General features: G+C 40.4%; 1 protein-coding gene across 2 annotated transcripts in view; it reads left to right on the top strand.

Moving 5' to 3' along the window:
- The window catches only part of DOCK1 (dedicator of cytokinesis 1), a 926,077-nt gene that overhangs the window by 855,828 nt on the left and 43,084 nt on the right, over positions 1-27,165 (top strand). For both annotated transcript variants that reach the window (XM_033940914.1, XM_033940915.1), the window contains exons 47-50: positions 9,132-9,269; positions 20,841-20,986; positions 22,744-22,942; positions 24,761-24,914. In XM_033940914.1, coding sequence (XP_033796805.1) covers positions 9,132-9,269; positions 20,841-20,986; positions 22,744-22,942; positions 24,761-24,914 — 637 coding nt within the window. The remainder of the gene's footprint in view (positions 1-9,131; positions 9,270-20,840; positions 20,987-22,743; positions 22,943-24,760; positions 24,915-27,165) is intronic.

Here is a 27,165-nt window from a genome sequence, read left to right as displayed (position 1 = left end):
CTGTTACTTTAGACCAGTTTATGTGGAGATATCTAAAAAGAATGATATATTTCATTCTCTTGCTTTGCAAATGCTTGTGCCAATCAATAAAATATCATTAAGTCAGTGATCCAGGTGTTAATGCTTTTTTAAATTTGCATATTGAGAGAAAAACTTTATAAACAGGTCCCCTAGTGATGATGTGCCCACATGTAGCTGTAAGTGCAGCTAAATGAATAGTGAGGCTGCAATTTTCATTTTTTCTTCATACTGGAGAAGGAAATAAATAAATAATGGATTAAGCCCTCATGTAAAGCTGTGGCTGAAACGAGCCCTTTTTAACATTCTATGCATGCTTTTGAGCTGGGGTAATTGTTTCCTATGAATATGTATTCCATTTATAAAATGGGACGTACATATGCAGATTTTTGGCCCTCACAAAATAGGAAAAAGAATCTAGAACAAGCTCAAACCACACCCCCTTGAAATCTTTGCATGGTGACGATCTCCACATGGAAATAGTGGCTTTCTGAAAATGTCATTTACACATGGAGATGATTCTAAAATAATCCCCAAAGGGTCGGTCCTCACAAAACCTCCTCACATAACATCCTCACAAAACCTGCCACAATCACACCTAAATATGCGTGCATATATTTACACCTTCTTAGGAATGTAATTTACAAACAAAATACATACTTCATTACTCTACCCACACTCTGCCCAAACTCCTACCTGCGGGTCAGGTAAAAATAGGTATCATTTTGTCACAGAACCTTTGGGTGAGAGTGTGTCGCATTGGTTAAAGCTAAGGCCTCAGCACCCTGAGGTGGTAGGTTCAAACCTACGCTGCTCCTTGTGACCCTGGGCAAGTCACTTCATCCCCCCATTGCCCCAGGTACATTAGATAGATTGTGAGCCCACCAGGACAGACGGGGGAAAATGCTTGAGTATCTGAATAAATTCATGAAAACCGCCCTGAGCTCCTCTGGGAGAATGGTATAGAAAATTGAATGAACAAATAGATAAATATAAGTTCAGAAAGTTCACTCCAATATTTGAAAGTTCACCTGCAATGTTGTTCCAAGTTCCAAACTTAGTACAGCTTTGGTGTTTTAATCCCTGTATGAAAACTTTCCACTGCAGTATAAATTCTCATTTTGAATGCTGTGGCTCCACAGTGCAGTCTGGTTTTTAAGGTTAGCAAACTATGGCCCCTTTTATCAAGCCGCATTAGGGTTTTTATCGCCGATCACTGGGGTAAAAGCTCCGACACTCATAAGAATTCTATGAGCATTGAAGCTTTTACCGCAGCAGTCTGCAATTTTTTTTAAAAAAACCTTACAGCTTGATACAAGGGGGCCTATGTAAATTGTACCCACAGCATGCAAATACATTCCATGAATAGTAGGGACTAGAGTTTGACAAAATGTCTGTAAACAAAGGCTATAATTTAACATCAGAAAAACTCTGTGTTAAATCCAGCAAAACCTGAGCGCTTTAAAAATTCAGAAATCCTCAGTTGACCATAATAGTATCGCTGTGCAAAAACTTGTTTGGTCTGAGAAAACTATATTGATTTTTCGTGCAAGCTTTTACAGCAGATTGGATTTGAAGAGCTTTATGTCCTATGGAGAAAACTAATTTGCTCCCAGGAGAGTAATTTCATGTCAGCATTATGTCGTTGACCCTAATAACTATATTAAGAATGAATTTTAATAGAACTTAGGTACAAATATTACAACAAAATTCATTAATTTCTTTGCAACCTATGATTATGTTTTACTGGCAATAACATTAAGAACATCAAATAAATATATTTTAATAAATTTAATAACACTGATTAAATAACACAATATTTTATCCACAGTTATAAGGAAGGATAAACTCAAAGGATACCTAAGAACAGAAAATGTAGTATCCTATCTCTGGTAGCAGTTAGTCCAGGTCATTAGAAAATATCAGTCATGTCCCAAAGAATAGATTTATTCCTCACTGCTTGCTCCTAGCAATTAAATGTGGCTCTCTCAAATCTGACTAGTAACTATCATGGACTTTTTGCTAGGAGTATGGCTAAACCTCTTTTAAGTCCAGCTATTCTAAAAACTTTGGGCTCCTTTTACTAAGCTGCACTAGCGTTTTTAGTGCTCGCTCCCAATTAGCGCCCGCTCAATGGTGGCGTTAGCGTCTAGCTCGCATGGCAATTTAAACCACTAGCATAGCTTAATAAAAGGAGCCCTTTGTCCATATCCTCTGACTGATTGATTGTTCATTCAGTGGAGGGGGAAAACCCCCACTTTGTCCAATTTGTTTTAAATCTACAAGTTAATTTCTTGGATTACCCCTTTCTCCTCGTACTGTTTGAATATATAAGAAAACCTGTTCCATTCCAATCATGATTTTATAAACTTCTATCATATCCACTCTCTGTTGTCTTTTCTCCAAGCTGAAGAGCTCTAACCTGTTTAACTTTTCGGGGTTTTTTTTTTTTAATAAAGACATTATTCCATCCCATTTAACATTTTGTCACCTTTCTTTGTACTTTTGCTAGTTCTGCTCTTTTTATTATTATTATTATTATTATTATTATTATAGGAAGATCAGAACTGCACCATACTCTGTACAGAGGCATCATAATGATATTTGAAATTTTATTCTTTATTTTTTTCTGAACAAATGCTAACATTCTATTCTTTTTTTTTTTTAACTGTCACCAAAAACTTAGCTGAGGATTTCAAAGCATTGTCTTCATCACACCAAGATTGGGAGTGTATGGCGCAGTGGTTAAAGCTACAGCCTCAGCACCCTGGGGTTGTGGGTTCAAACCCACGCTGCTCCTTGTGACCCTGGGCAAGTCACTTAATCCCCCCATTGCCCCAGGTACATTAGACAGATTGTAAGCCCACCGGGACAGACAGGGAAAACTGCTTGAGTACCTGAATAAAGCATGTAAACCGTTCTGAGCTCCTGGGAGAACGGTATAAAAATTGAATGAATAAATAAAAATTGATTCTCTGGTTGACCATTCTTAATATGGAACCTAGCATCATGTTTTGTTTTTCATTCTTTTCCTAATAATTCCTAATATTCTATTTGCTTTCTTAGCCACCGCTGCACACTAAACAGAGTGCATTATTTGTTCTACGGAGCAGTGAAATGTTGTGCATGCCGTTGCATGCTTTGCATCTCTTTACTATGTAGCCCATGGTAACTGATATTAACAGGGTCAATTTTAAAAAGTGATTTAAATGGACAGGAGAGCCTGCTGCCTATTTAGATCACGTGTACCTTCCTAGCCGCTGATTTCGGTGACACTTAATTGGACAATGTTTTACACTGGTGCTCGCTGGTCAAGTTGGAAGTGGGCAGATGAGGGATGGTACAATGGGCAGAGCCGAGAGTTATGCAGGAGCTGATAATATTCATTGCCAGCACCCACAAAGCTTACTGGGCATGCAGGACCATGTAAAAGTAGCCCTAACTTTGCCCGTTTAGCTAAGCGGGTGCTGGCACTAAATATTGCCTGGTTTCCACGTAGCTTCCAGATCCCAGATAGGCATAATATCTGCAGCTGACATACAGCCTGGTTTCCTTTTCAGGGGAGCAGGGGGGCAGCAACCACTGGGAGATTAAGGAAAAGTCATGCCGTAATCCTTCCAGTGGTCGACTGCTCAATCAGATCCTTTTGTAACTTAGAAGCGATTAAAACAGGTCTAGATAAGAGCATCCTTCTTTTTAGATGGACATTTCTTCTGATTCAAAATTCCCTATTGGACATCCTACTATTGGGCCCTTCCTAGACCTGCCCAAAACATGCCCCCTTCCTTTTTGGACGAAGTGTGAAACATCCAAATTCTGACTTTCCAAAATCAGGATTTGGAGATTTTTAGCAGATGGACTTCTTTTTTTTTTTTCTTTAGCGTTCTGATGTGTCCGTCTGCTTTGAAAATGAGCATCATTATGGCTGTAACGCACTGTAGTAATTACCCTCCTAACTTTCATTTCACATATACAGTAGATACCAAGTTCCTTTTGGAGTTCCTCAGTTAGCTCGTGTTTCTACTACCTTGAATATTTATGCGTCATCTGCAAATATGATTGAGTCACTCTTTTTGCCATCTTTAGATCATTAATTTATTTATTTTAAAAATTTCTATTCCGCCTATCAACTAGGCGTATTACAAAATAAACATTCTTAAAATGACAGACTTACAAATACAAATTCAAATACAAATATAGTAAAATATAAAACTCAGTAAAAAGTAAATTCATCAAGTGGAATGATCCTAGGAAAGAAGTACATCAAAGCAGTGATTCCTTATTAATAGGGTTTTCATTAGTTTTTTTGAATGATCCAAAGTAATCCATTCAGTGCCAGTTAAGCAATAGTGGTGCCAATATCTATAAAATTTAGGGCTCCTTTTACGAAGCCACGTTAGCGGTTTAACGCGCGTAATAGCGCACGCTAATTTGCTGACGGCGCTAGCCGCTACCGCCTCCTCTTGAGCAGGCAGTAGTTTTTCGGGTAGCGCGTGATAAAAATTCATGTGCGATAAACCCGCTAACGCGGCTTCATAAAAGGAGCCCCTAGTAGAATGCTTCATATCAGAAGAAAATTACTTTCAGATGTATAAAAAAAAATCCCATGTGGAAATTGTATATGATAATTTTCCTGTAATTAACATAGTCCTATAATAATTTGCTTTTTTCTTAATGTGCCAAAACTGTGATCTTACAAAGGTCTAAAGGGCAATAGCATGCCATTTTTTTTTAAACCCATGAGTTGCTCATAGATTATTCTATGCAGATTATTTCTGCTTTCTAAATATTATCCAATCCATACTGAGTCAGTGGAAAAATTCATATAAATTCCTTGAGTGTCAGAGGTAGAGAATTTGAGTCCATACACCTGCTAAATTTGTTTAACACAGCCTGACTGAAGATGCTTTGACTTTTCAATTTCAGTAGTCTGGTTCAGAAAAGATTGCAGCTCACTTGACTATAAAACCCCAAACAGAAGAAATTGTGGAGAAGATGTTCTTGATGCAGGCTTTTTATTCAGTCTATTTTTGAAAAGGCAGAAACAATCCACATTTGCATAAGGTGAAAAGAGCCCAACACAGTCCGTGTTTCGATGAGCACACACTCCTCAGGGGTCCTAATGTGCGCTATTGGATCAAAAAGGGCAAATGTGGATGTTGAGAAATCAACATGAAACCAAGTACATAGGCTGTACTGCAAACTTTGCACTCCCATGTAATTGCACCAACAAGAAATCCCGCAGAATCCAGTTGTTTACCTTCCCCTCCATAAAATCATGCCAGCTCAAAAGATTCATCGACAAAACCTTCGCCTTCCAGGCGGCCAAGCTAAACCCTTGGCTAGCCCAAATGATGCTAGAGGCCCCGACCTACCTAGACTTCAGAAAACTTCTCAAAACACACCTCTTCCGCGAACAAGACCCTTAGTCCTTACTCCCCGCATACACTCCAACCCCCCCCCACCCCCACCTCCCTCTCCCCCCCCCCCCCTCTTCTGGTTTCCCACTCCCTCCTTTTTATCTTCTAACCCAACTATGATAAACCTGTGCTAAAACTACTTTGCTTCCTTCCGCGCTACCTGCAATTCCGACAAAATTTTTGTAAATCCGTGTTCAGACCGGATCCTAATGTAACGGATGTGAACCGCCTAGAACTCTTTGGGTATGGCGGGATATAAGAACCTAATAATAATAATAATAATAATAATTAAGCCTGCGTATCCAGTAATGGAAGAGTGCTTATATATGGACTAAAGTTTTCTTTTGTGTGATTGACTCATCTGAGCATTTTCAAAGAGCTGCAGTGTGTGGAGGAGAGGTTTATGTGAGATTGGTTAGCAGTCGCTCAGCAACAAAGCAACTGTGAAATAAATAAATATTGCCATTGTACATTACCTGTATATAGCATCACTAAGTCTGACTATACACATTACAGCAAAAATAATTTAATTTGGGGCATAATTGCTAAGATGCATTAGTTTAATTTGGCAGTTAATGCATGCTAAAAGTTAGCACGGTGCCATAGCAGTTACTGTGCATTTGCTCCATAAGACGCACAGGCATTTCCACCCACTTTTTTTGGGGGGGGGAAAAGTGCATTTTATGGAGCGAAAAATATGGCATATCCTTGTTCTAGTTTTAGCATACTTCTTATACAAATGATAAGTACTCTGTATGACATGAAACAGTAGGTGGAGCAAAGCAGAATAAATTCGTGCTGCATATTCACACATGACCATATAAGACAAGATCTAAAAGATCTTAATACTTATCTTTTCCCCTGTTATAAAACTTGTGCCTTTTGTCTGTTAGGTAATCACGCAGATTTTTCAGCTACCCAGAAAGAATAGCTGGACTTTCTACACTTAGATATAATCCTAGCTCGGTAAACTAATATAGGGCTCCTTTTTCAAAGGTGCGTTAGGGCCTTAACGCGTGGAATAGCGTACGCTAAATTGCCATGCACGTTAGCTGCTACCGCCTCCTTTTAAGCAGGCGGTAATTTTTTGGCTACCGCGTGCTAATTTTGTGCATGCGCTAAAAACGCTAGCGCACCTCAGTAAAAGGAGCCCATAGTATATTTTATTTATATATCTGCTTGAAAAATGTTTTTTTCATTTCCTGTTACACATGATTTAATTTCAGTTAATGCTCAGGTGACGCACGTCTTTTGGGACCACCTTTTTAGGATAGTTAGCTTCTCAATTGTTAGGCTGGAGAAAGCCTTTTAGGTTCTCGTTCATATAGATAATATAATTTGGAATTAGAACAGTGCATTGGCTGGTCCTGGACTAGACAAAGAAATATTGTTATTTGGCTTCAGGTACAGAACTAATGATGAGCCTTTCTGGTTGTGAGAATGAAAATGTCTCCCTTAAAATGCGTTGAAAGGTCAGCTACACCTCCGCATTATGAACTAATTATAAAATGTTATGCTGGCTGGGAATTCTTTTTTTCTTCTTCCTTTTCTTGTCAGCAGGCTGAGCACATAAAGTGATTGTTCTCATTTTTAAGCAAGAATAAATGTGACTCTTTCCCTAAATCTTCATAAAAATGTGCAGTGTCTGAGTGGAGGTGTTTCAATGTGAATAAACAGTAATGTCAGTTCTTGTTAGAATGTCTTTAGCCTTAGAAGGCAGTATGATAGCTTATAAGTGACATACATTTAGCTTTGGAATGACTTTGGTAAAATATGGTATTTTAGTCATATTTATGTAACAATATACTGCAGGTTACATAGAGGCACAAGTTCATTCACCGGAGAGCTTATAGTTTTAACACTCAGATTATCTAACTGGTGCCGAAGTCGGTGGCCACCTTAAAAGCAGCTGCCAGTTTCATGTCACTCACACGATGGCACCTGTTAGAGAATTGCGTCTCAAAAATCTAAATAGTCCAGGGCTTGCCATCAACTGATCACAGCAGGGGATTCCGCGGGGAGTCCTGCCAGCTCAGCTGATCGGGGATTCCCCTGCTGCGATCAGCTGAATCTGCAGGGAGATCCACATTTCCTCTCTCCAACCCACTGATCCCCCTAGCCCCTCCAAAGAGAGCTCCCTCACACCAAGATTGACACCCCCTATATCCCCACAACCCCTTCCTGATACCTCAAACCCTTCCCCCCAAAACCCTCCTCCAGCATCCCTACATCCCCTTTGGATGAAACATTGGTAGGAGGAGTCCCCATTCCCTCCTGTTAATAGGGCTGCCTCTTAAAACTGTAACAATCCGAAATCCCCAAATATATAAATCAAGAGAGGTGGGTAATACTGATAAATATCGTGATTTTTGTATAAATATAATATTTTATATAAATGTATGTTGCCTCAGTGCAATAGTCAAAGCTACGGTGCTCTGGCAAACCAGTGGTCCAGGCTTAATAAATTATAGGCAGGCTAGTTTTCAAGTCCCGCCTACATATGTTCACAGGCCTATATATGTGCACAAATCATATTAATAAAGTGTTATGAAAACAATAAAGTTAACACCAAGTGCTATTGGAATAACAGTGCTACCAACATCTCAAGATTAAGGCTCAAAAAACCAGCAAAGTTCTTGAAACTTATCTGCGGTGTTTGCCTGAAAAGTTCATATCCAGCGTTATTCAAAATGTCCCCTTAATTTCCATATGTAGCCGAGTTCTCCGCTCAACCGGCCCAGTTTCAGGTAATATACCCTTCGTCAGGAGCTGTAAAGAGGATAATTTTGTAGAGCTGTAACAGGACTAGCCGAGAATCAAGTGGACGCCGCCGCTAGCCGAGAATCAAGTGGCCTTTCCCCCTCCCAGGGTCTACATTTCCGGCACCTATCTTTGCGTGAATTTTGCCTATGTGGGTACTGTAGGCCACCTAATTCCACGGCCAGTATTGGCCATGTCTGCTTTGGTGTTCGGTGGTCTAAAGTGCCTATGTAAGCGCAATTCCAGCATCTTTTATTTAGGTGCCAGTAGGCGCTTTATTTTTACTGTTTTTTTTGCCTTTTTAAATAGCGTTTCTCAATTAACTTAGGGGCCTAACTTTCGGTGCCGTTTATAGAATATCCCCCTAAATGGGTACTCGGGCAGCACAAGATAGTGACTTGCCCAAAATTATAAGGATGTCAATACGATAAACAAAATGTTTTCAGCCTTTACTGTAACACTAGACTAGTGGTTCCCAAACCTGTCCTGGGGGATCCCCAGCCAGTCAGGTTTTCAAGATATCCCTAATGAATATGCATGAGAGAGATTTGCATACCTGTCACTTCCATTATATGCAAATCTCTCTCATGCATATTCATTAGGGATATCTTGAAAACCTGACTGGTTGGGGGTCCCCCAGGACAGGTTTGGGAACCACTGCACTAGACCCTTCCATCCTTTTCATTTAAATGTCATTTGAATTTCTTTTGTACAGTGCACCGAAATTCAAGGGTGATTGAGAGACCATGGCTAAGAACAAAACTGTGGTCAAAGCAATGGATACGAAAAATAGGCTCTTGCAGCTCTCTTTGAACTTTTCTAGGGATGATAAAAGAGGCCCTGGAAATACAAAATTGTGTATGAGATTTGTTTTCCAGGCAATGCTTAGGGAAAAGTACAGGAAAACAATTTTTTTTTTCTCCTCTGGCCTAGATCCCATTCCTGACTGAAGGAATACGAATTCATGGGGAAAAAGTAACAGAGGCACTTCGACCTTTCCATGAGAGAATGGAAGTCTGTTTCAAGCAACTTAAAGATAAAGTGGAAAAGCAATATGGGGTCAGGACAATTGTAAGTATTAAACCAGAATTTTAGAATATGCTTTGACATGGAAGTAAATTCTGAAGACATTTTCTTCTACTACATTTTCAGTTTTTCTTTTTATAAATTGTATTGTCAGAAGAAGATTACATGAAGATAATGTTAAAAGCAACAAGTAAGTTCATAATTTCTATTTTAAAAATGTATTTTAGTTCAGCACTGTTCAATAAAATCAAAGCTGTGTACATCACATTTTACCCTTCAAATAGAGATGATGGCCTTCAAGTTTCAAGTTTCAAGTTTATTAATAAAATTTGATTAATCGCCTATTAGAATCACTAAGCGATGTACAAATCAAAAATATAGTAAAATAAAAGAGGTGCACATTTAACAATACTCTTATGTCGAAAACAAACATGAGATTGGGAAGGAAAGGATAAAAGTTACAATTTTCAATTGGGGTAGAAGAAGGGAAAAAAACAAAAGGAGATGGGAAGTAAACCACAGCATTCTAAGGGATCTAACTCTGCATTTAAATATTGAAGGCATCTTTAAATAAATAGGATTTTAAAAGTTTTTTAAATATTAAAACATCTTTTTCATTACGAATATATTGAGGAAGGGCGTTCCACCATAGGGGACCAGTCACGGAGAATATATCTGCTCTTCTTGTACCAATGATTTTCAGGGAGGGGACTGAAAGAAGGTTCTGGCCAGCAGAACGAAGTGAGCGTTGGGAATTATGAGGTATTAAGAGTCTTGATATGAATTGGGGTTCATTGGAAGCCAAAGTTTTGAAGATGAGCAGTATTATTTTGAAGGTGATTCTGTGACTAATTGGGAGCCAATGAGCATCTATCAGTAGAGGAGAGACATGGTCATATTTCCTGGCGTTATATATTAGTTTAATAGCGGTATTTTGGATCAATTGTAATCTCCTTTTTTCTTTCTGTGAGATATTAAGAAAAAGTGCATTGCAATAATCGAGTTTTGCTATTACTAAAGAATGGATTAGTATCTTAATGGAATTAGGGCTCAGGAATTTGGATATCGACCTTATGAGACGTAGTTTGAAAAAACAGTTTTTAATAGTGAGGGAAATATGATCATGATAAGTAAATTTTTCATCAATTTCTACTCCAAGGATTTTAACTGAAGGGACTAAATTTAGTATAGTGTTATTGAGGGTAAATGAATTTAACAGAGTTATATCTTTTCTCCAAGTAAATAATACAGATTTCGTTTTCTTTATGTTGAGAGCTAATTTATTTGAATTAAGCCAGGAATGTATTATTTCCAGTTTGTGATTTATGGATTTGATTTCTTTATCACATTTTGGATCTAAGGGATGTGTAAGTTGAATATCATCAGCGTAGGCGAATGGGGTGAAACCTATGGATTGGCAAATGCTTAGCAGTGGGGAAAGAAATAGGTTAAACAAAAGAGGAGACAAAATGGATCCTTGAGGGATACCGAATGTAGAAGAGTAAGTTTTGGACATGTCATTATTAAATTTAACGGAAGAAGTACGATTAGTGAGATATGAAGTTAGCCAATTTAGGACATTGTCTGTAATGCCTATTGATTCTAGCCTACGCAACAGTAAGTCATGATCTATGGTGTCAAAGGCTGCTGAGATATCTAAAGAGAAAAGGAAGACAGATTTGTGATGGTCCAAATGAATTGAATGTTTGAATTGAATGTTTGAAGTTAATCCTATTAGTGAATATTCTGTGTTATGAGATTTTCGAAAACCTGTTTGGTTTGGGTGTAATGCATTAGTGCTCTCTATGAAGTCAGAGAGTTGATTAAAGACGAGTTTTTCAGTTAATTTCCCCAAGAATGGCAGGTTAGCTATAGGCCGATAGTTTGTGGAATCATTTATGCTAATCTTGTGATCTTTAATGATAGGGGTAATGATAGCGGTTTTCCAGAGGGATGGTGGGATGAGGGGATGGTGCTTGGTTTTGGGTTATTTTTTGTTTGGGGGTTTTTTTTCATTTCTGTCAAGTTGGGTTGTTTTGGTGACATGAATTTAAGTAGTGCATAGCATTTTGCAAGAGACTTTTTAAAATTGTTGCTCCATTCTTCCCTCTTGGACAGACAGTCTACACCAGGAGTGTCAAAGTCTCTCCTCAAGGGCTGCAATCCAGTCGGGTTTACAGGATTTCCCCAATGAATATGCATGAGATCTATTAAAGTACAATGAAAGCAGTGCATGCAAATAGATCTCATGCATATTCATTGGAGAAATCCTGAAAACCCAACTGGATTGCGGCCCTTGAGGAGGGACTTTGACACCCCTGGTCTACACAGAGATGAACTTTCATCTTAAGAAGGCCAGGTGCTGCCTAACTAAATGCTTTCTGAGCTATAATAGAAATATTCAAGAATTCTGGCTAACTTTTAATAGCTCTACCGGCAAAACATATACCACTACTTTTTATTTCAATAGCTCTGCCAGATGCACGCTGCACTATACATTACATTAACCATGTAAGAGACATATATCATGAACTCATTAGCTAATGGTTTTACTGGTGACTCCATCCCAGTGCAAACAGGGAATCATGCTAATTGCCTCTTTCACTTCACCTTTTAACAAGGCCAGCTCTTATTTTCTTTCCACCTTGTTGAATAAATGGAATATATCTGGTCCATGGTGGTATTTTTATATAGCATCCATGCTTGATTTAAAGTCCTAACATGTTCCACGGATCCTTTTTATTTATTTTTTAAAATTTCTATATCGTTTTATTCCAAAACGGTTTACAATAAAGTTACATGCATAAAATATTGAAACAGGTCAGAACAAACAAAAAACAAAAGCAGAAAGATTCAGTCCTTATAATAGGTCAAATGCTTATTTTTAACCATTTTCCTCATACCATCTGACCAGGGGTGTCCAACCTGCGGCCCCGTGAAGTATTTTGTGTGGCCCCAATCGAGGGCGATGCAGTGTATTTCTCTGCTGCCCCCAGGTGTTTACCGTCTTGCCGGCTCCCTCTGTCTTGCTGCAGCATTTGCGCGGCCAGGGTTGGACAAGAATATTCTTAACGTAGAAAAGAGTGCATGTTGAAACGATACGACAGTTTTAAATTTGAAAAATTATTATGTGTTTAATACAGTTTCATTCTAAATATTTGATTTAGAACATCATACCTATACTTCATCAAAATATGCTTCAGGAACCTTCTGAATCGATGTGCTGTCCTGCTAGCTTTGCTGCTCCCACCCCCTCTGATGTTAAACATTCTATACTGGAGGTTTAGAGCTAGCAGCAGTGTGTGTCGTAAACAGGTCCCATGCGTCCACAGACCCAGGAAGGCAGCAAGAAGATAAGGGGGTGGTGGTGGAGGAAAGCAGAGAGAGAGATGGAGCCATGCAGGGAGAGGGGAAGAGATACAAAGAGAAAGAGAGAGAGAGACAGGGCTAAACTAGATGGGAATGAGAAAGAGAGCAAGAGACAGAACCATGATGGATGGGAAAGAGAGAGAAGGGCAAACTGGATGGTAGGGATGGGTAGAGAGAGAGGATGAGAGATGAAGCCATGCTGAATTGGGAGAAAGAAACAGGGTGATACAGATGGGGATGAAGAGTGACAGAGAAAGAAGGAGATTCTAGATGGAAGGGGAGAGACAAAGAAGGAGGGAAGTGGGATGATACTGGATGGAGGGAAGAGAAACAGAGAAATGGGGTGATGGTGAATAGGAGGAAAGAAACAGATGGGGCAATCCTGAAGAGAAAAAATAGGAGATGCTAGAAGAAGGGTTGGAAAAGACAGAGAAGATGCTGTTTAATGGGGAAAGAGGAAAAAAAAGATGTTGCCTAGCAGGGGCGAGAGGGAGGCTAAGGAGATGCTGGATGACAAAGAGGGGGAATTAAAGAAAGACCAGAGAATAAGAGGAAGAGGAATGGGAGAGTCTGGGCAGGGCCGGATTAACACACTATATTGGGCCCTAGGCAAACATATATTTGTGGGCTCCCCTATCAGGATTTTTCCCTCTCCCTGATTTACTTCTTTTCTTACCCTGACCTCCTCCTCTCGCATTTCTCCATAAGCAGCAGGAAAAGTGCAGAGCCTGTCTGTTGGCACAGTAGCAGTACACTTCTCCCTCCGTATTCACTGTGATAGGGGATTAACAGACCCACAAATACAGAAAAACCGCAAATAACTTTTTCATATATTATTTGCTGTTTTCTATTAAAAACCATCATGAATATAGTGAAACCGTGAATAACATGGTGGGAGACCTGGTCTGTTCCTGAAGGAGAGGCAAAACACGGTGAAGAAAGTGCTTTTCTGTAAGCACTTGGAATCAGCGATTTCTCTAAGCAAGCTGATGTAATTTGGGGGGAGGAGCCAACAAGCTAAAACCCGAGAATAATCAAAACCGCGAGTGCTGAAACCGTGAATACAGAGGGAGAAGTGTATTACTTTGTGGGTGAGTAGGAGGACCCTGCAAGCATACTCCTCAAATAGAGAGGCTTAATGGTTAGAGCTGGAGAGCTGCTAAGTTACCCAATTCTGGGAGGGAGTATCAGAACTAGTCCTGTATTTCTGCAGTCCTATCCTGGTACCTTATGGGTCGTGAAGCACTAATTTCACTTGATACTACATTGGGATATAAGTTCAACCACTGGATTGTCCCAAAAATCTCCCTCTTGGAACTGGATAACTTAGTAGCACTGGAGCACTCGGCCAAAACCAAAGAAGTCGTGCAAGTCATTTTCACTCTCCATTGCCTCTGGTAGAAACCAGAAGTGCTAACGATGATGTAATTGAGGTAGTTATAAAGTTTACCTTGTGATAAAAGTTTCACAAATGGAAGCGGAAAAAAAATTTAAAAATAATTTTCTTTGGTGTTTATGAAAGGATATATCAACCTGTATATTCAGTTGCTAGGGATATCAGTTCATATATTCTTTGATTTTATATGTAATGACCTACCAAATATCACAGCTCTAAATCATTGAGAATCTTTTATGAGTGAATAAATAATTAAATAAATAAATATGCTGAATAAATATCATGTAAAGTGCTCAGACCCGACAACCACTCTTAGTTCAGTGCCATCACTCAACCGTGGCTGCCTGTGGGACCATCATCGCTCACTTTACCATCCCTTACCTCCCTTAATATCAGATATAAAATCCATGCAAAATATCATATATTTTTGACTTATCTGAATATTATTGATGGGAGGCCCTTTGATGACTGTTCGGCAGCCTCAGGTGAGACCCTTTGAAAGTGCTTGTGCTGGAAACGTGCTCTTGTTAAAAAACTACTACAAATTATGGTGAAAACCATGATGAACACACGAGCCCCTCGACTCGAGTTTCGTGATGGCACTGAACTAAGAGTCTGAGCACTTTACACGATATTTATTCAGCATATTTATTTATTTAATTTATTCACTCATAAAAGAGTCTCGATGATTTAGAGCTGTGGTATTTGGTAGGTCATATAAAAGGATATACAGTGGTACCTCGGTTTACGAGTGCACCGGTTTGCGAGTGTTTTGCAAGACGAGCAAAACATTTGCAAAATCGGTGCCTCGGAAACCGAGCATGGCTCGATTTACGAGCATCCCCCCCCCCCGCAATCCGGCACCCCCCCCACGCCATGATCCGACCCCCCCACCCCGACAAGATTGGGCACCCCCCGCCACTATCCGACCCCCCCCCGCCACGATTGGGCATCCCCCCTGACACGATCCGACATCCCCCCGACACAATTGGGCACCACCCCCGCCGCTTCTTACCCTCATCTGGGCTCTTGAAGATCGGCCTCCTCGTCTGCTGGGCCTTGAGCATCTGAGCATGCTCAAGGCCTGCGAGTTCACGTTCTAATGCTCAAGGCCCAGCAAACGAGGAGGCCGATCTTCAGATGAGGGTAAGAAGCGGCGGGGGGATGTCGGATCGTGTCGGGGGGGATGTCAGATCGTGGCGGGGGGTGCCCAATCGTGTCGGGGGGTGGTCGGATCATGGTGGGGGGGTGCCGGTTCGAGGCAGGGGGGGGGCCTGATTGCAAGGGGGGGCCTTCGAGGGGAGCAATGCCGGTTCTCGGGGGGGGGACGCATCAAAGCGAGTTTCCATTATTTCCTATGGGGAAACTCGCTTTGATAAACGAGCATTTTGGATTACGAGCTCCTGGAATGGATTATGCTCATAATCCAAGGTACCACTGTAGACAGAAAAAAATGCAGTATTAGGATAGTGTTCAAAGGAATTTACCCAGGGTGAAAACTTCCCTTCATTTGGTATGCACACAGGTACATTAGTAGCAGTGGACTTTCTAAGGTACTTATATGAAACGGAAACATACACAAGTGCATATACTCTCTCAGGCAGTGTCCCCTACCTCTACAACCATCATACAAAGTTATTGAACTTGCTGTCAATTCTTTTCCTCAACCTGCAGCAGATCCTTCACACTTTTTCCTGTTAAATTCATACTCCTTTGCAGGAATTCCATTTCCGCTAGGCTTCAAAGCTCGCTCCAGAGCTCTATGCAGAGCTAAGTCTCTAGCTGCTCTCCAGTCATTGCAGCTCAACTCTACCTTCCTGTGAATAGAGCCTCCCCATTGCTGTATCCTACCACAGTCTCTATACTGGAAGGGAGGAAGATTAGCGAGTTACAGAGGGCTAAATTGTGAAAAATACTTTAGCCATCATTCTGACAGCCTGGTAATGTACAAATTTTTAGAATCTTTAAAAATTCCAGACAGTTGTTAATCCAAGGCTTCTGAGTCCTCAACACATCCGATGCCTAGTTTACCTATGCTTTAACCTGAGTCTGGGTAAAGGAAAGCGATGGAATTTGTAGGTAGATTCAGTGAAAAGGAGGGCATTGAAGACTGGATCATAAGAATGAATTAAATATAATCACTTATGTGGAGAAAAAAGCCCCCAAACGTACCAATGTCACAAGTGTAAAGGTGTGTATGTGTGTATATACACATATATTCATTCAGGAAGGAAAAGCCTCAAAATTAGCAATGCACTGTGCTCATACAGATTCAAACTATTGGTATAAATCTTCCTTCATTTTCTTTTTTGAATCAAAATATTTTTACGTGGAAAAAAAATTTCCAAACAGCAAAAGAAAAAAAACGTATTGGCCTAAGGCCCCCCACAAGAGGGGCCTAAGCCTACTGGGCTTATTCCAGTTGGCCCAGGTGTCTCAGGCCCCACCTGTGGGTGGGATTTGAGCCGCCTAGGCCAATCAGGTCTTAAGGCCAGCCATTCAACGGATGGCTGGCCTGTTGAACGGATGGGCTTGGCACCAGTCCATCCGACCACTGTTTTTGAAGGTACGGGGAGGGGTCGTGGGGTCGGCGGGGGCGATCGAGGGTTCTGGGGGGCCCTTGCATCGAGGGCAGGAGGGCTTGGCCTCCCTCCTGCCCGATCGTGTCAGTAATTTTGGGGGTGCCGCGGGGCTTGAGGGCTTGGGCTCCCTCTTGCCCCGATAGTGTCAGGCAGTTTGGGGCCTAGGCCTTGGGCTCCCTCTTGCCCTGATCGTTGTGTGGGGGGGGGAAGGGTGGATCAAGACAGGGGAGATGAGCCATCTCTCCTGCCGCGATCATTGTTGGAGGGGGTAGGCAGGTTGCTGGGGCCTCTGAGCTGATCGCAGCAGCCACGATCAGCTCAGCGGCCCCTTTTCAGCACTTATACCTGTTTTGACTTGATCTAAGTCAAAATGTATAAGTGCCGACTAGGCAACCTGCCTAAAGTTTTGGTTATACCTGCTGCACGCCTAGGTCTAGGTCGGCCTACCTCCCGCCCACCGCCCTCCTCTAAAAACACCTCTTTTCTCTCTGTGCGTTTAGAGGCAGGGGAAAGGCCTAAGCTGGTTTTAGATACATCTAAAACCAGCTTTGATTATGGGTACTTGGACGATCAGGCTTTTTGATCGTCCAAGTACCCATTTAGGCTACTTTTTAGACTTTTATTATTTTTTTTTTATTTTGAGCCCCATAGCTTAATAAAAAGCCAAAAAAATTTTTAAAAACTATATTACTGTAAACATAAATATAAATAGCACAAAAATAGAAAATGATACCTTTTTATTGTGCTAAATAATTTTGTTGACTAGCTTTCAGAGTTCAAAATCTCTTTTCTTAGGTCAGAGTACTATCTTGACCTGAGGAAGGTGGTTTTGGCTCTGAAAGCTAGTCAAAAAATGTCAAAAATTACTCCAATACAAAGATTTCACCTTATTTTCTATTTTTTTGTGTTATTTATATTTGTTTTATGTTTACGGTGCTATAAGGCCCCTTATATCAAGCTGCACTAGAGGTTTATAATATGGACCAGTGCGTTAAATGCTCCAACACTCAAAGAATTCCTATTAGCGTTGGAGCATTTACCTCACTAGCCTGCACTAAAAATCTCTAGCATAGCTTGATAAAAGGGGGGAATAGTTTTTTATTTGTAAATAAAGAGTAGCCCGAGAGCTTGTCTCGACGAGCATATTGTAACACGGGGCTGGGAGGCCCCTGTGTTGCCCGCGAGGCAGGTTGGGGGGGGGGAGGGACAGTAGTAGGGGAAAGTTAGGAAGGTAATAGGGAAAGAGTGGTTCACGCCAAAAGGCAGGTATAGGATTGGGCCTGCGGGATGATTGACGGCACGGGGGAGTTGATAAAACCGGGACCTTGGAGGACTCGGTTTTCTAAGGTCCTCCAGGGCGGTTTTTCCCCCACCCGCCCGCCCTTGTGTTGGTGGCTACAGTAGCTCGGGAGGGCGGGTCTCCTGAGTGCTGGGGCTTATCCGGCGATGAGCGGTGGGCCGGCTGGGAGCCATGCCTTGGGGTCAGGTGACCCGGGTTAAAGGGGTATGAGATCATGCCACCCCTCAGACTCTTGCTGTTTGTGGCGGGGTCGGGGGCAATATTTGATATTTACACTGGGTAGCTCGGGAGGAGCTTGCTGAAGTCGTTCAATTGATGTTCAATGTGTTAATGATGTTAATATATGCAAAGTTAATTTATTTGCTATTGAGGATTAATAAAGAGCTGCGGCTATATTCCATAATACTGCGTGTTGTTTTATTAGTTGGTTGGGTCAGGAGAAAGAGTGGGTGTGTTGATGGGCAGCAGATCCCGCTGTTAATACTGGGTTCTGTTATTAAGCTGTAGTAAAACATAACCTTAGCATTCCCTTACAAGGGTCTTTTCTGAACGGCATAAAAATGGCTATTTTGTATTCATTGAATTAAACTTAACCTTACACTAATATGGCCATTTAAAAAATTACTGCGTATACACTTACTGCCACCCATTTTATAGGCAGTAAGGGCTCATGTGCTATGTAAGTGCACACAGTAGATGCAACATCCACTCTCCATCCCCGTCACACCCACTCAAAATATATACCGTATTTGCCGGCGTATAAGACGACTGGGCGTATAAGACGACCCCCCAACTTTTACAGTTAAAATATAGAGTTTGTTATATACTCGCCGTATAAGACTACCCCTTCTTCCGATTCGCGACCCCCCCCCCCAAGCCGGCAAAAACAGCTTTGCACCGCAGGCCCAGCCGCCCAAGACGAGTCGGAGGCCCCTACCCGCCGCATCCTGCACATGGGCAGACTCAGCACAAACGCTGCTGATGGCCCCAATCGACACGCTGACCTCCCCGCGCACGCTGACCATCTTCTCTCTGCCTGCACTTTCCCCGCGGCCCTCTTCGGCGACTCAGCAGGGGCAGCGATCAAGACAGGCTGCAAACGTCGGGACCTTCCCTCTCTGAGTCCCGCCTATTTTGTTTCAACTTCCTGTTTCCGCATAGGCGAGACTCACAGAGGGAATGACCGCCTGTCTTGATCGCCTGAGGCTGGGAGGAACAGAAGATTTCTGCAAACACCATCGGGGCAGAAATTTTAACGGGTCCATCTCGCCGGTCCTGTGCGGACCGGCAGGAATTTTCTGCGGACCGGCACCGGTTGAAGAACTGTGATGTAAACAGTACCCGGCGTATAAGACGACCCCCGACTTTGGGGAGGATTTTAAGGTACTGAAAAGTCGTCTTATACGCCGGCAAATACGGTATATATATTTTTTTTTTTTTTTAATTAAAAGTTTAATAATTAACAATATCAAATGATACTAAAGAAAAAAGGTACACTCACAAAGTTACAAATTTATACAAAACACAAATAATCCTTTTCAAGCCCACAATATCGGGGAGACATACTACTTAACAACCACATTTTAATAAAGGAAAACAAAGAAATTGGTTCAATTCATATAAATGAATCCCAACCTATCCCTATTCATAAGGGACTCTAACAGCCTATCATTTTCTCAGCATTGAAACTGAAAAGCAAAAGAAAAGGATGAAAATAAGACTCACTTCTGTTCTCGGGCTACCAAAATTTGTTGCAATTGAATAGGATCCCAAAATATATATTCAGTGTCTTGACAAGACACTTGCATGGAAATTTTAAGTAAAAGGATGCCTCAAGAGCTAAAACTCTTCTTTTTAATTTCAGGAATTCTTTCCTCCTTAGTTGCGTAACTCTTGAGACATCAGGAAAAATTCTAACTAGATCTCCACAAAATTTTGTCAATCTATTAGAGAGATTTTGATTGACAAAATAGATTGAAAAAATATATTTTTTAGTATGTGCAGATTTGTCAGTTACCATAAGACGCCTGAGTTCATCCTTCAGTATGCTATTTTAAGCTGCATTAGATGCATAGCTTAGTAAAATGGCCCCTTACATTGGCCAATATGGAATTTAATGTGGAATATAATTTGTGAAGAAAAGTTTTGATACATTGTATAATTCACAGCAAAAATCAATTCCATATTTACTTAGTCTATGTGTTTGCAGAGAAGGAGGGGGGTTGCATTTATAAATAACAAAAAATGATGTTAATATGTACAGTACTCCCCCATCCCCACCTGCCTATCCTTTCTGGCTGGCAAGGTCATGGCCTTAGGTACCTACCTGGGCGGTATTACCTCAACGGTGTCACTCTAATCTGCTACATGGTTTGTCAGCAGTGATGGAGTTTTATCACTTATGTCTGTCTTCTCACAGCAGACTTACCAGCAGTTGACTGAGTGTAAAATATACCTGTGATTAAGCAGCAGGAGATAAATAGTTTTTGCATGAACGTTTTCAATTATTTTTGGAATAGATCAGTTATTAATGACTAGCAGAGCCTACATAAATATTCTGAACTGCAATAGTCAATTTGCATAAATGACATTTTTAGAATATTTTTCCTTTATGCACCATTCTGTGGGCTTGACTTCTGAAAAAAATTTCAGTTAATATACATTTTATATTGCCATTCTCATTATCTCATATTCAGAATTAATTTCTGGCTTGAAGGTGGAATAGAGAAAAGGTTCACCTCTATACTATATAAAATCAATTTCTAGTTAGTGCGAGTTTTCTATATATAAAAGTACAAGTCATTTTGTTAGAAATGGTTCATTAAAACAAAAACAATAATTGCACTATATTTTCTATCATATGCCATTCCCAGAAGCGATTGTGCATTTGAAATAATGGTAGTATAAAGTAATTAATATGCGGTGTTCTGCAGTATGTTACAAATATGATTACATTCATTTTTGTATAGCCTTCAAGTGTTGACGATAGACGAGGAAGCCGGCCAAGGTCTATGGTCCGATCCTTCACAATGCCATCATCCTCAAGACCTTTATCTGTTGTATCCATATCCTCTATATCCTCTGACAGCACACCTTCCAGGCCTGGATCTGATGGGTAAGATGGGTTATGCCATGATTAAGTTATCATCTAAACGGATGGCCATCTTTGCTTCACAGTGTATAAGCGTACCCTTCAAAAAATGATCTATATACTTCTCATTATTCAATAAACATTTTTAAGCTGTGGCGCTAACAAAGGTGCTATTTGTTCGTTCATATTTATAAATAGCATGTGTTTTTGCTCTTATGAGTGCTAAACCCTCACTTATATGTGTGCAAAAATGAATTGAAACAGGTTATAAAAGTTTATACAAGTGCTAAGCAAGCAGATAGAAGGATTAATAATAATAATAATTTTATTCTTATATACCGCCAAAGCCATGGAAGTTCGAGGCGGTTTACAGCAAGAAGCGCTGGACAATCAGCGAAGAGGTTACAATCAAAGTCAACAGTACAATCTTACATAATGAAAGAATTGGAAAGCTATATAGTTCTTAGCAGAGCTGTGTAGATTATTAGTTTACAAATCGATTGAACAAACTCGTTTTTACCAATTTTCTAAAATTGAAGTAGGATGAGGAGAGCGTGATAACGTTACTCAGCCAATCATTCCATTTGCCTGCCTGGAAGGCAAGGGTTCTGTCCAAGAATCTTTTGTAGTGGCAGGCTTTTATTGTCAGATAGGTGAACAGATGTATTCTTCGTGTGGGCCTAAAAGAACTTGCCAGATTAAAATGGGAAACTAGGTAAGTGGGGGCCAGACCAAATATTGATTTATAACACAGACAAGAGAACTTAAACAGGATTTGCGCCTCCAGGGGCAGCCAATGGAGTTTTTGATAGTAGGGGCTTATGTGTTCCCATTTCTTCAGCCCAAAAATCAGTCGAACTGCCGAATTTTGAATGACTCTGAGTCTTAGAATGGTTTTATTGAAGGATCCCAAGTAAATGATGTTGCAATAATCGAGCAAGCTTAGGATGGAATATTGAACCAGTAAGCGAAAGGATGTTGCATCAAAGTATTTTCTGATAGTTTTGAGTTTCCATAGTACCGAAAAGCATTTTTTAACCACTAAATCTGTGTGAGCATTTAAAGTGATGTGGTGGTCCAGGGTGACTCCCAGGATTTTAATGAATTAGGTTCTTCCCCCAAGCTTCTCTTTCCTATAGAAAAGCATACGATTCCTTAAGGATGGGTTAAGCATCCCAACTCGCGGATTACATGTAGAAGACATCAATCATTCTCTTCTCTCTGTCCCCTTGTCTCTCTGGCCATCGCCCCCTCTCCTCAGTCAATACCAAAGCAAGTGATATAACGGAATTAGTTTGTATATGTTTTTTTATGAATTTATATGACTATTTTAATCATTTTTTTGTTTACATGAATTAACATAGGTTTAATTGTGTGTGGTTTTCTAGACCCCTAACACAGGCTTTTATCTGAAACATGGGCCATGTCAGGTCATCATAATAAAAGTGTTTCATGTCCCTCTTCATGAAGCCAATTGTGCTTTTTTGCTTGACTATTATGTTCTTGCGCTGTTGAATCCCTTTTATTGCACGTCTTAATGAAATATATTTACATGCTTTGAAAGTAGTACATACAAATTTATGTCACATGTGTTCATTAGAACTATTTAGAAAACTCGGCTTATTATGGAGAGGGGCCAAGAGCCAGTCTGGGTACTACGGCCATAGAGAATATTTAAGTCAAAGCCAAATTTGGTGAAATCAAGTTAAAAAAACAAAAAAGAATCCAGTTCCCTTTTTGTAAATATTTAATTGATCTAAAGAAACTACACCTTCCTACAGGTTTGTGCTTGAACCCCTTCTGCCAAAGAAGATGCATTCTAGATCCCAAGATAAGCTAGATAAGGATGACCTAGATAAAGATAAGAAGGAGAAGAAGAAGGAGAAGAGGAACAGCAAGCACCAAGAGATATTTGATAAAGAATTTAAAGCTTCTGACCTATGCCCGCAGCAATCTGAAGCAGTGATCCTCTCAGAAACGGTAAGTCTAACCAAGATGCTGGTTAACTTAAAACATTCATTATGGAAACGGCCCTTTGTAATTTCTTTATATTTGGAAAATAAGCAGAGGGCTACTTTTACTAAGGTGCGCTAGCGGTTTTAGCGCACGCTTGGCGCGCGCTACAATGCCGCACGCACTAAACGCTAATGCCTCCATAGAGCTTGCGTTAGTATTTTTCGTTTAGCGCGTGGTTAGCACGCGCTAAAAACGCTAGCGCACCTTCGTAAAAGGAGCCCATAGTCTTGTGCTACTGTAAATATTGCAGAGAAATATGGTAGAGAAAGCATAATATTAGAATAAATTGGAACTATTGCCCTGTGGAATTTCATGTCAAAAGAATACCTTGCTCTTGAAGTTTTTTGAGTAATGATAGAAGTGCCAAGGTACACAGAACCAGAAAAGAAGGGTGAGGCCCGACATTTTAAATTGCCTGTCTGGAGATAACTGGGTATATTGAGTAGCAATTAACTGGGTATCACCACCCAAAATTTCCAGGTAGCACCTAATTCAAAACCAGCTATTCTAAGGGCATTCTGTAGAAGGAGTCGGCATTTGGCAATAATGTCTTGTGTGCTAAAATCATAGCCATTAAGGTAAAAAAACAAACAAACCTAGTATTACATAACTACTTTATTTTCAAATTGCAAGCTCTACCAAACGTGAGACTGGGTGGGAGATGAGCATGACATGGGTAAGCAGAAGTATTACTTGTCTCTGACACTTAAGGCCCCTTTTACGAAGCCACAGTAGTGATTCCCACGCAACAAATGCACTGAAGCCCATTCAGTTCCCCATGGGCTTCGGTGCATTTACCACAGGAGAATCAGTACCGTGGCTTTGTAAAAGGGGCCCTTAGTGCATGGGTTGGTATCACACTAGCTAACACAACTGCCAATAGCACAGTCATCACCATTGCCTCAAGAACATGCAGTATCACATGATTTAACATGAAAATATGCAAACTACTGCAAAATAGCTTAACACAGTCTGTGTCTCTTTACTTTTTTTGAATTATTATTTACTATTTTAATATGCATAACAATATGTATACTGCTTGTTGCAATTTCCAGGTCTTGCTGCATTTTGTCAGGTAGATCTGCCATTTCAGCCATCATGCAGTGACTTTCTTCAGGGTATGTTGTGAGGTCTGCAGTTTGTCTTTATATAGTAGGTCCTCAAACTCAATTGGTTGGGGCTTGAGGTGAATGAAGCAGGAAAGTCTGACTGTCACCAATTTGGAAAAGTCTTTGATGAGTTTAAAGATATTCTCCCCATGAAGCTGGGTTATATGTTCTCTCAGGCAGACCTCTCAGCATGATGCTGAAATGTTGGTTCTACCTGACAAGACACAGAGAGACCCAGAAACCTGCAACAAGCTTGATGCTAGCTTAAATATATACAGTATACTGTAAATACTCAAATATAAACCTAGATTTTAGGGCCAAAAAAATGGCCCAAAAATGAGGTCTTGGTTTATATTCAAGTTTTCCTCCTCTCAGACCCAACACAGGCCTTTCCCCAGTCCTATCTTAAGCCCTGCTGGTTCAGTGGTGAGCCATGCAGAGTAGTAATGTAGTAATAATACAGCATATCAACTGTGGGTTGTTTTGGGTTTTTTTGGTGGGTGGTTCTTATAAAAATTAGATTGATGGCTGAGTAGCCATGCTGTGTGCTGCCATGTGGAAGATGAGTTAAATTCCCAAGCGCCGTGTCTGCTCCACAGGCCTGCTAGGATTGTGGATGCTTGAGAGAAGCAGTATTCACAGTTTTAATACAATTACTATGTCACTCTTACAGATCAGCCCACTGAGACCTCAAAGACCAAAAAGTCAAGTAATCAATGTTACTGGAAGTGAAAGACGTTTTTCTGCCTCTCCATCAGCACAAACTTCTCCACAAGTACCACCACCTATTACTCCAAGGGCCAAGCTATCTTTCAGTTTACACCAAAGTAAGTTTGAAGTTTGGAATTCATATGCTGGCTATTTTTTCCTACAAATTGCTGACATTATTAGTATTGTTCAAATAAATGTAACAAATAAAAGATAGGTGATACTTTTTATTAGATTAACTTCATGCCTTGCACAGTACTTTTATGCCTTTTATCAGGATGGTACAAAATAAGCCAAGTGTGATATTATCTTTAATAAACAAGTAAACTGTTGGTTGGATTTATAATATTTCTGTTTATTTTTTTTTATTTTATTTTCAAGAAAATTTCACATAATCATTGCAAGACAAAATTCTCATAACAGCAAAAGGACAGAATAGGTGAAAATAATGCGATTTTTGTTACATAAACATAGGAATATGTACTTAGGTGAATATTCTCTGGTCATGAACTGTTGCAGAAGGATGTCAATCACATCTTTCAGCTCCTCCTCCTCCCCCTCCCCCAGTGGAGTATAGTGCCCTCTTCAGTTTTTCCTTCTGCAAGAGAACTGAGAAGGTGTGCTCTGATTTGCTTTGTTCGGTTTTATTATTTTCAGTTCTGGTGCACCAAAGATGAATCGGTGATTCTTGACTTTTCTGACAACTGGACTAGAGAAAGGCCTGGCAATGGCATCTCTCAAGGTACAAGTGGTAGGTCTCTCGTGCTTTCAATCCCAAGTGGGAAAGGTTTTACTGGCATGTCATCCAGATGTGACCAAATTTTTAAAGGGAGTGCTCAGATTGCAACCTCCATTACGCCATCCTTTTCTGATGTGGAATCTTAACATTGTCCTGAAGGGACTTTGCAAGCCTCCATACAAGCCCATTCAAGAGGCATCCCTGCTGGATTTCATGGTGAAGGCAGTGTATCTAGTGGCAGTTGTCTCAGTGAGAAAGGTCTCAGTATCACAGAGTCAGGGGTTGTCTTACACACAGTACCTTCCTTTCTACCAAAGGTTTTTTTGGCCTTTTACATCAGCCATGAGGTCTGTCTACACGTTTCAGTCTATGAGTTTGGCCAAGCAGGTTAAAATTTTGGAGAGAATAGACATACAAAGAGTTTTACTTCACTGTTTGGAACGGACCAATGACTTTTGTCTTTCTGACTGTCTTTGTCTAACCAGTCAGTCAAGACAAGATAGACCAGCTTTCAAGGCATCTATTGCCAAATAGATTCACATGACAGTCTTGTCGATGTATATTGCGTGTGGCAAACAGCCGCCTATTTCTCTCAAAGCTCATTCGACTAGAAGCATGGCGACTTCCTGGGCGACCAGGGCAGTGTCACCTGAAGAGATTTGTAGAGCAGCTACTTGGTCTACTTTCCATGCCTTTACCAGATTCTATAGAGTTGACATGACGGCTCAGGAGATCGCCGTTTTTGGGCCCTCAGTCTTGTAGTCAAGCTCATCTGACCCATCCTAGGCATCTGACACTACTTTGGTACATCACCTAGAGTATAGACTCCTATGTTTATGTAATAGAATGGAAGATTAGATTCTTACCTGGATAATCTTCTTTGTGTTAATACACATAGGATTCTGTATAGCCCGCCCCATGAGTTTTCAATGCACCTGTTTCTGCCTCAGCTAAAACTATAGTGCAGAATTGGAGCTTTTTCTCCTATCAGTTGAAAGTGCACTTAATCATAAATGACTAATAAAGCAATAAGTTTATTGAGTACCTGAGCTCCATATTTGTTTGTGTATGTTGCACATAGTAGAGTGCTTCGTTGATACACCTATGTTATTAGTTCATTCTAAGTATTGTTCTTCTTCATGAGTTACAGAGCAGAACAGAAATGTACTATTGTTTTGGGAAAGTTCCTCATCCCCTCCTGCTTTCTTCTATTATAGTGGATATCGATTGCTTTGGTACAAACTGAAGAGGGCACTATAATCCATTGGGGAAGGAGGAATAGCTGAAAGATGTGATTGACGTCCTTCTGCAATAGTTCATGACCAGAGGATATTCACCTAGAGTACAGACTCCTGAGGATATTAACTAAAAGAAGATTAAACAGGTAAGAACTTAATCTTCCAATAATAAAGCTCTTAATAAACCAGGGAAAATAATTCTATAGTGTCCTTCAAGTCTTCAATAGGAGAGAAGAGACAAAGCACAATTCCGAAGGTAAACTTCTCACTATAAACATTGAAACTACTAGAGGAAGGCTTTTATGAAAAATGTATTTATTTGGATTTATATCTCATCCTCCCAGTAGAGCTCACAATGGGTTACAAGTGTGTATACATAATAAAACATAACAG

Source organism: Geotrypetes seraphini, chromosome 4 (assembly GCF_902459505.1).
Source record: "Geotrypetes seraphini chromosome 4, aGeoSer1.1, whole genome shotgun sequence".
NCBI classification, from domain to species: domain Eukaryota; kingdom Metazoa; phylum Chordata; class Amphibia; order Gymnophiona; family Dermophiidae; genus Geotrypetes; species Geotrypetes seraphini.
Note: the sequence above shows the minus strand (reverse complement) of the source record. Positions and strands in the feature narration are given on the sequence as shown.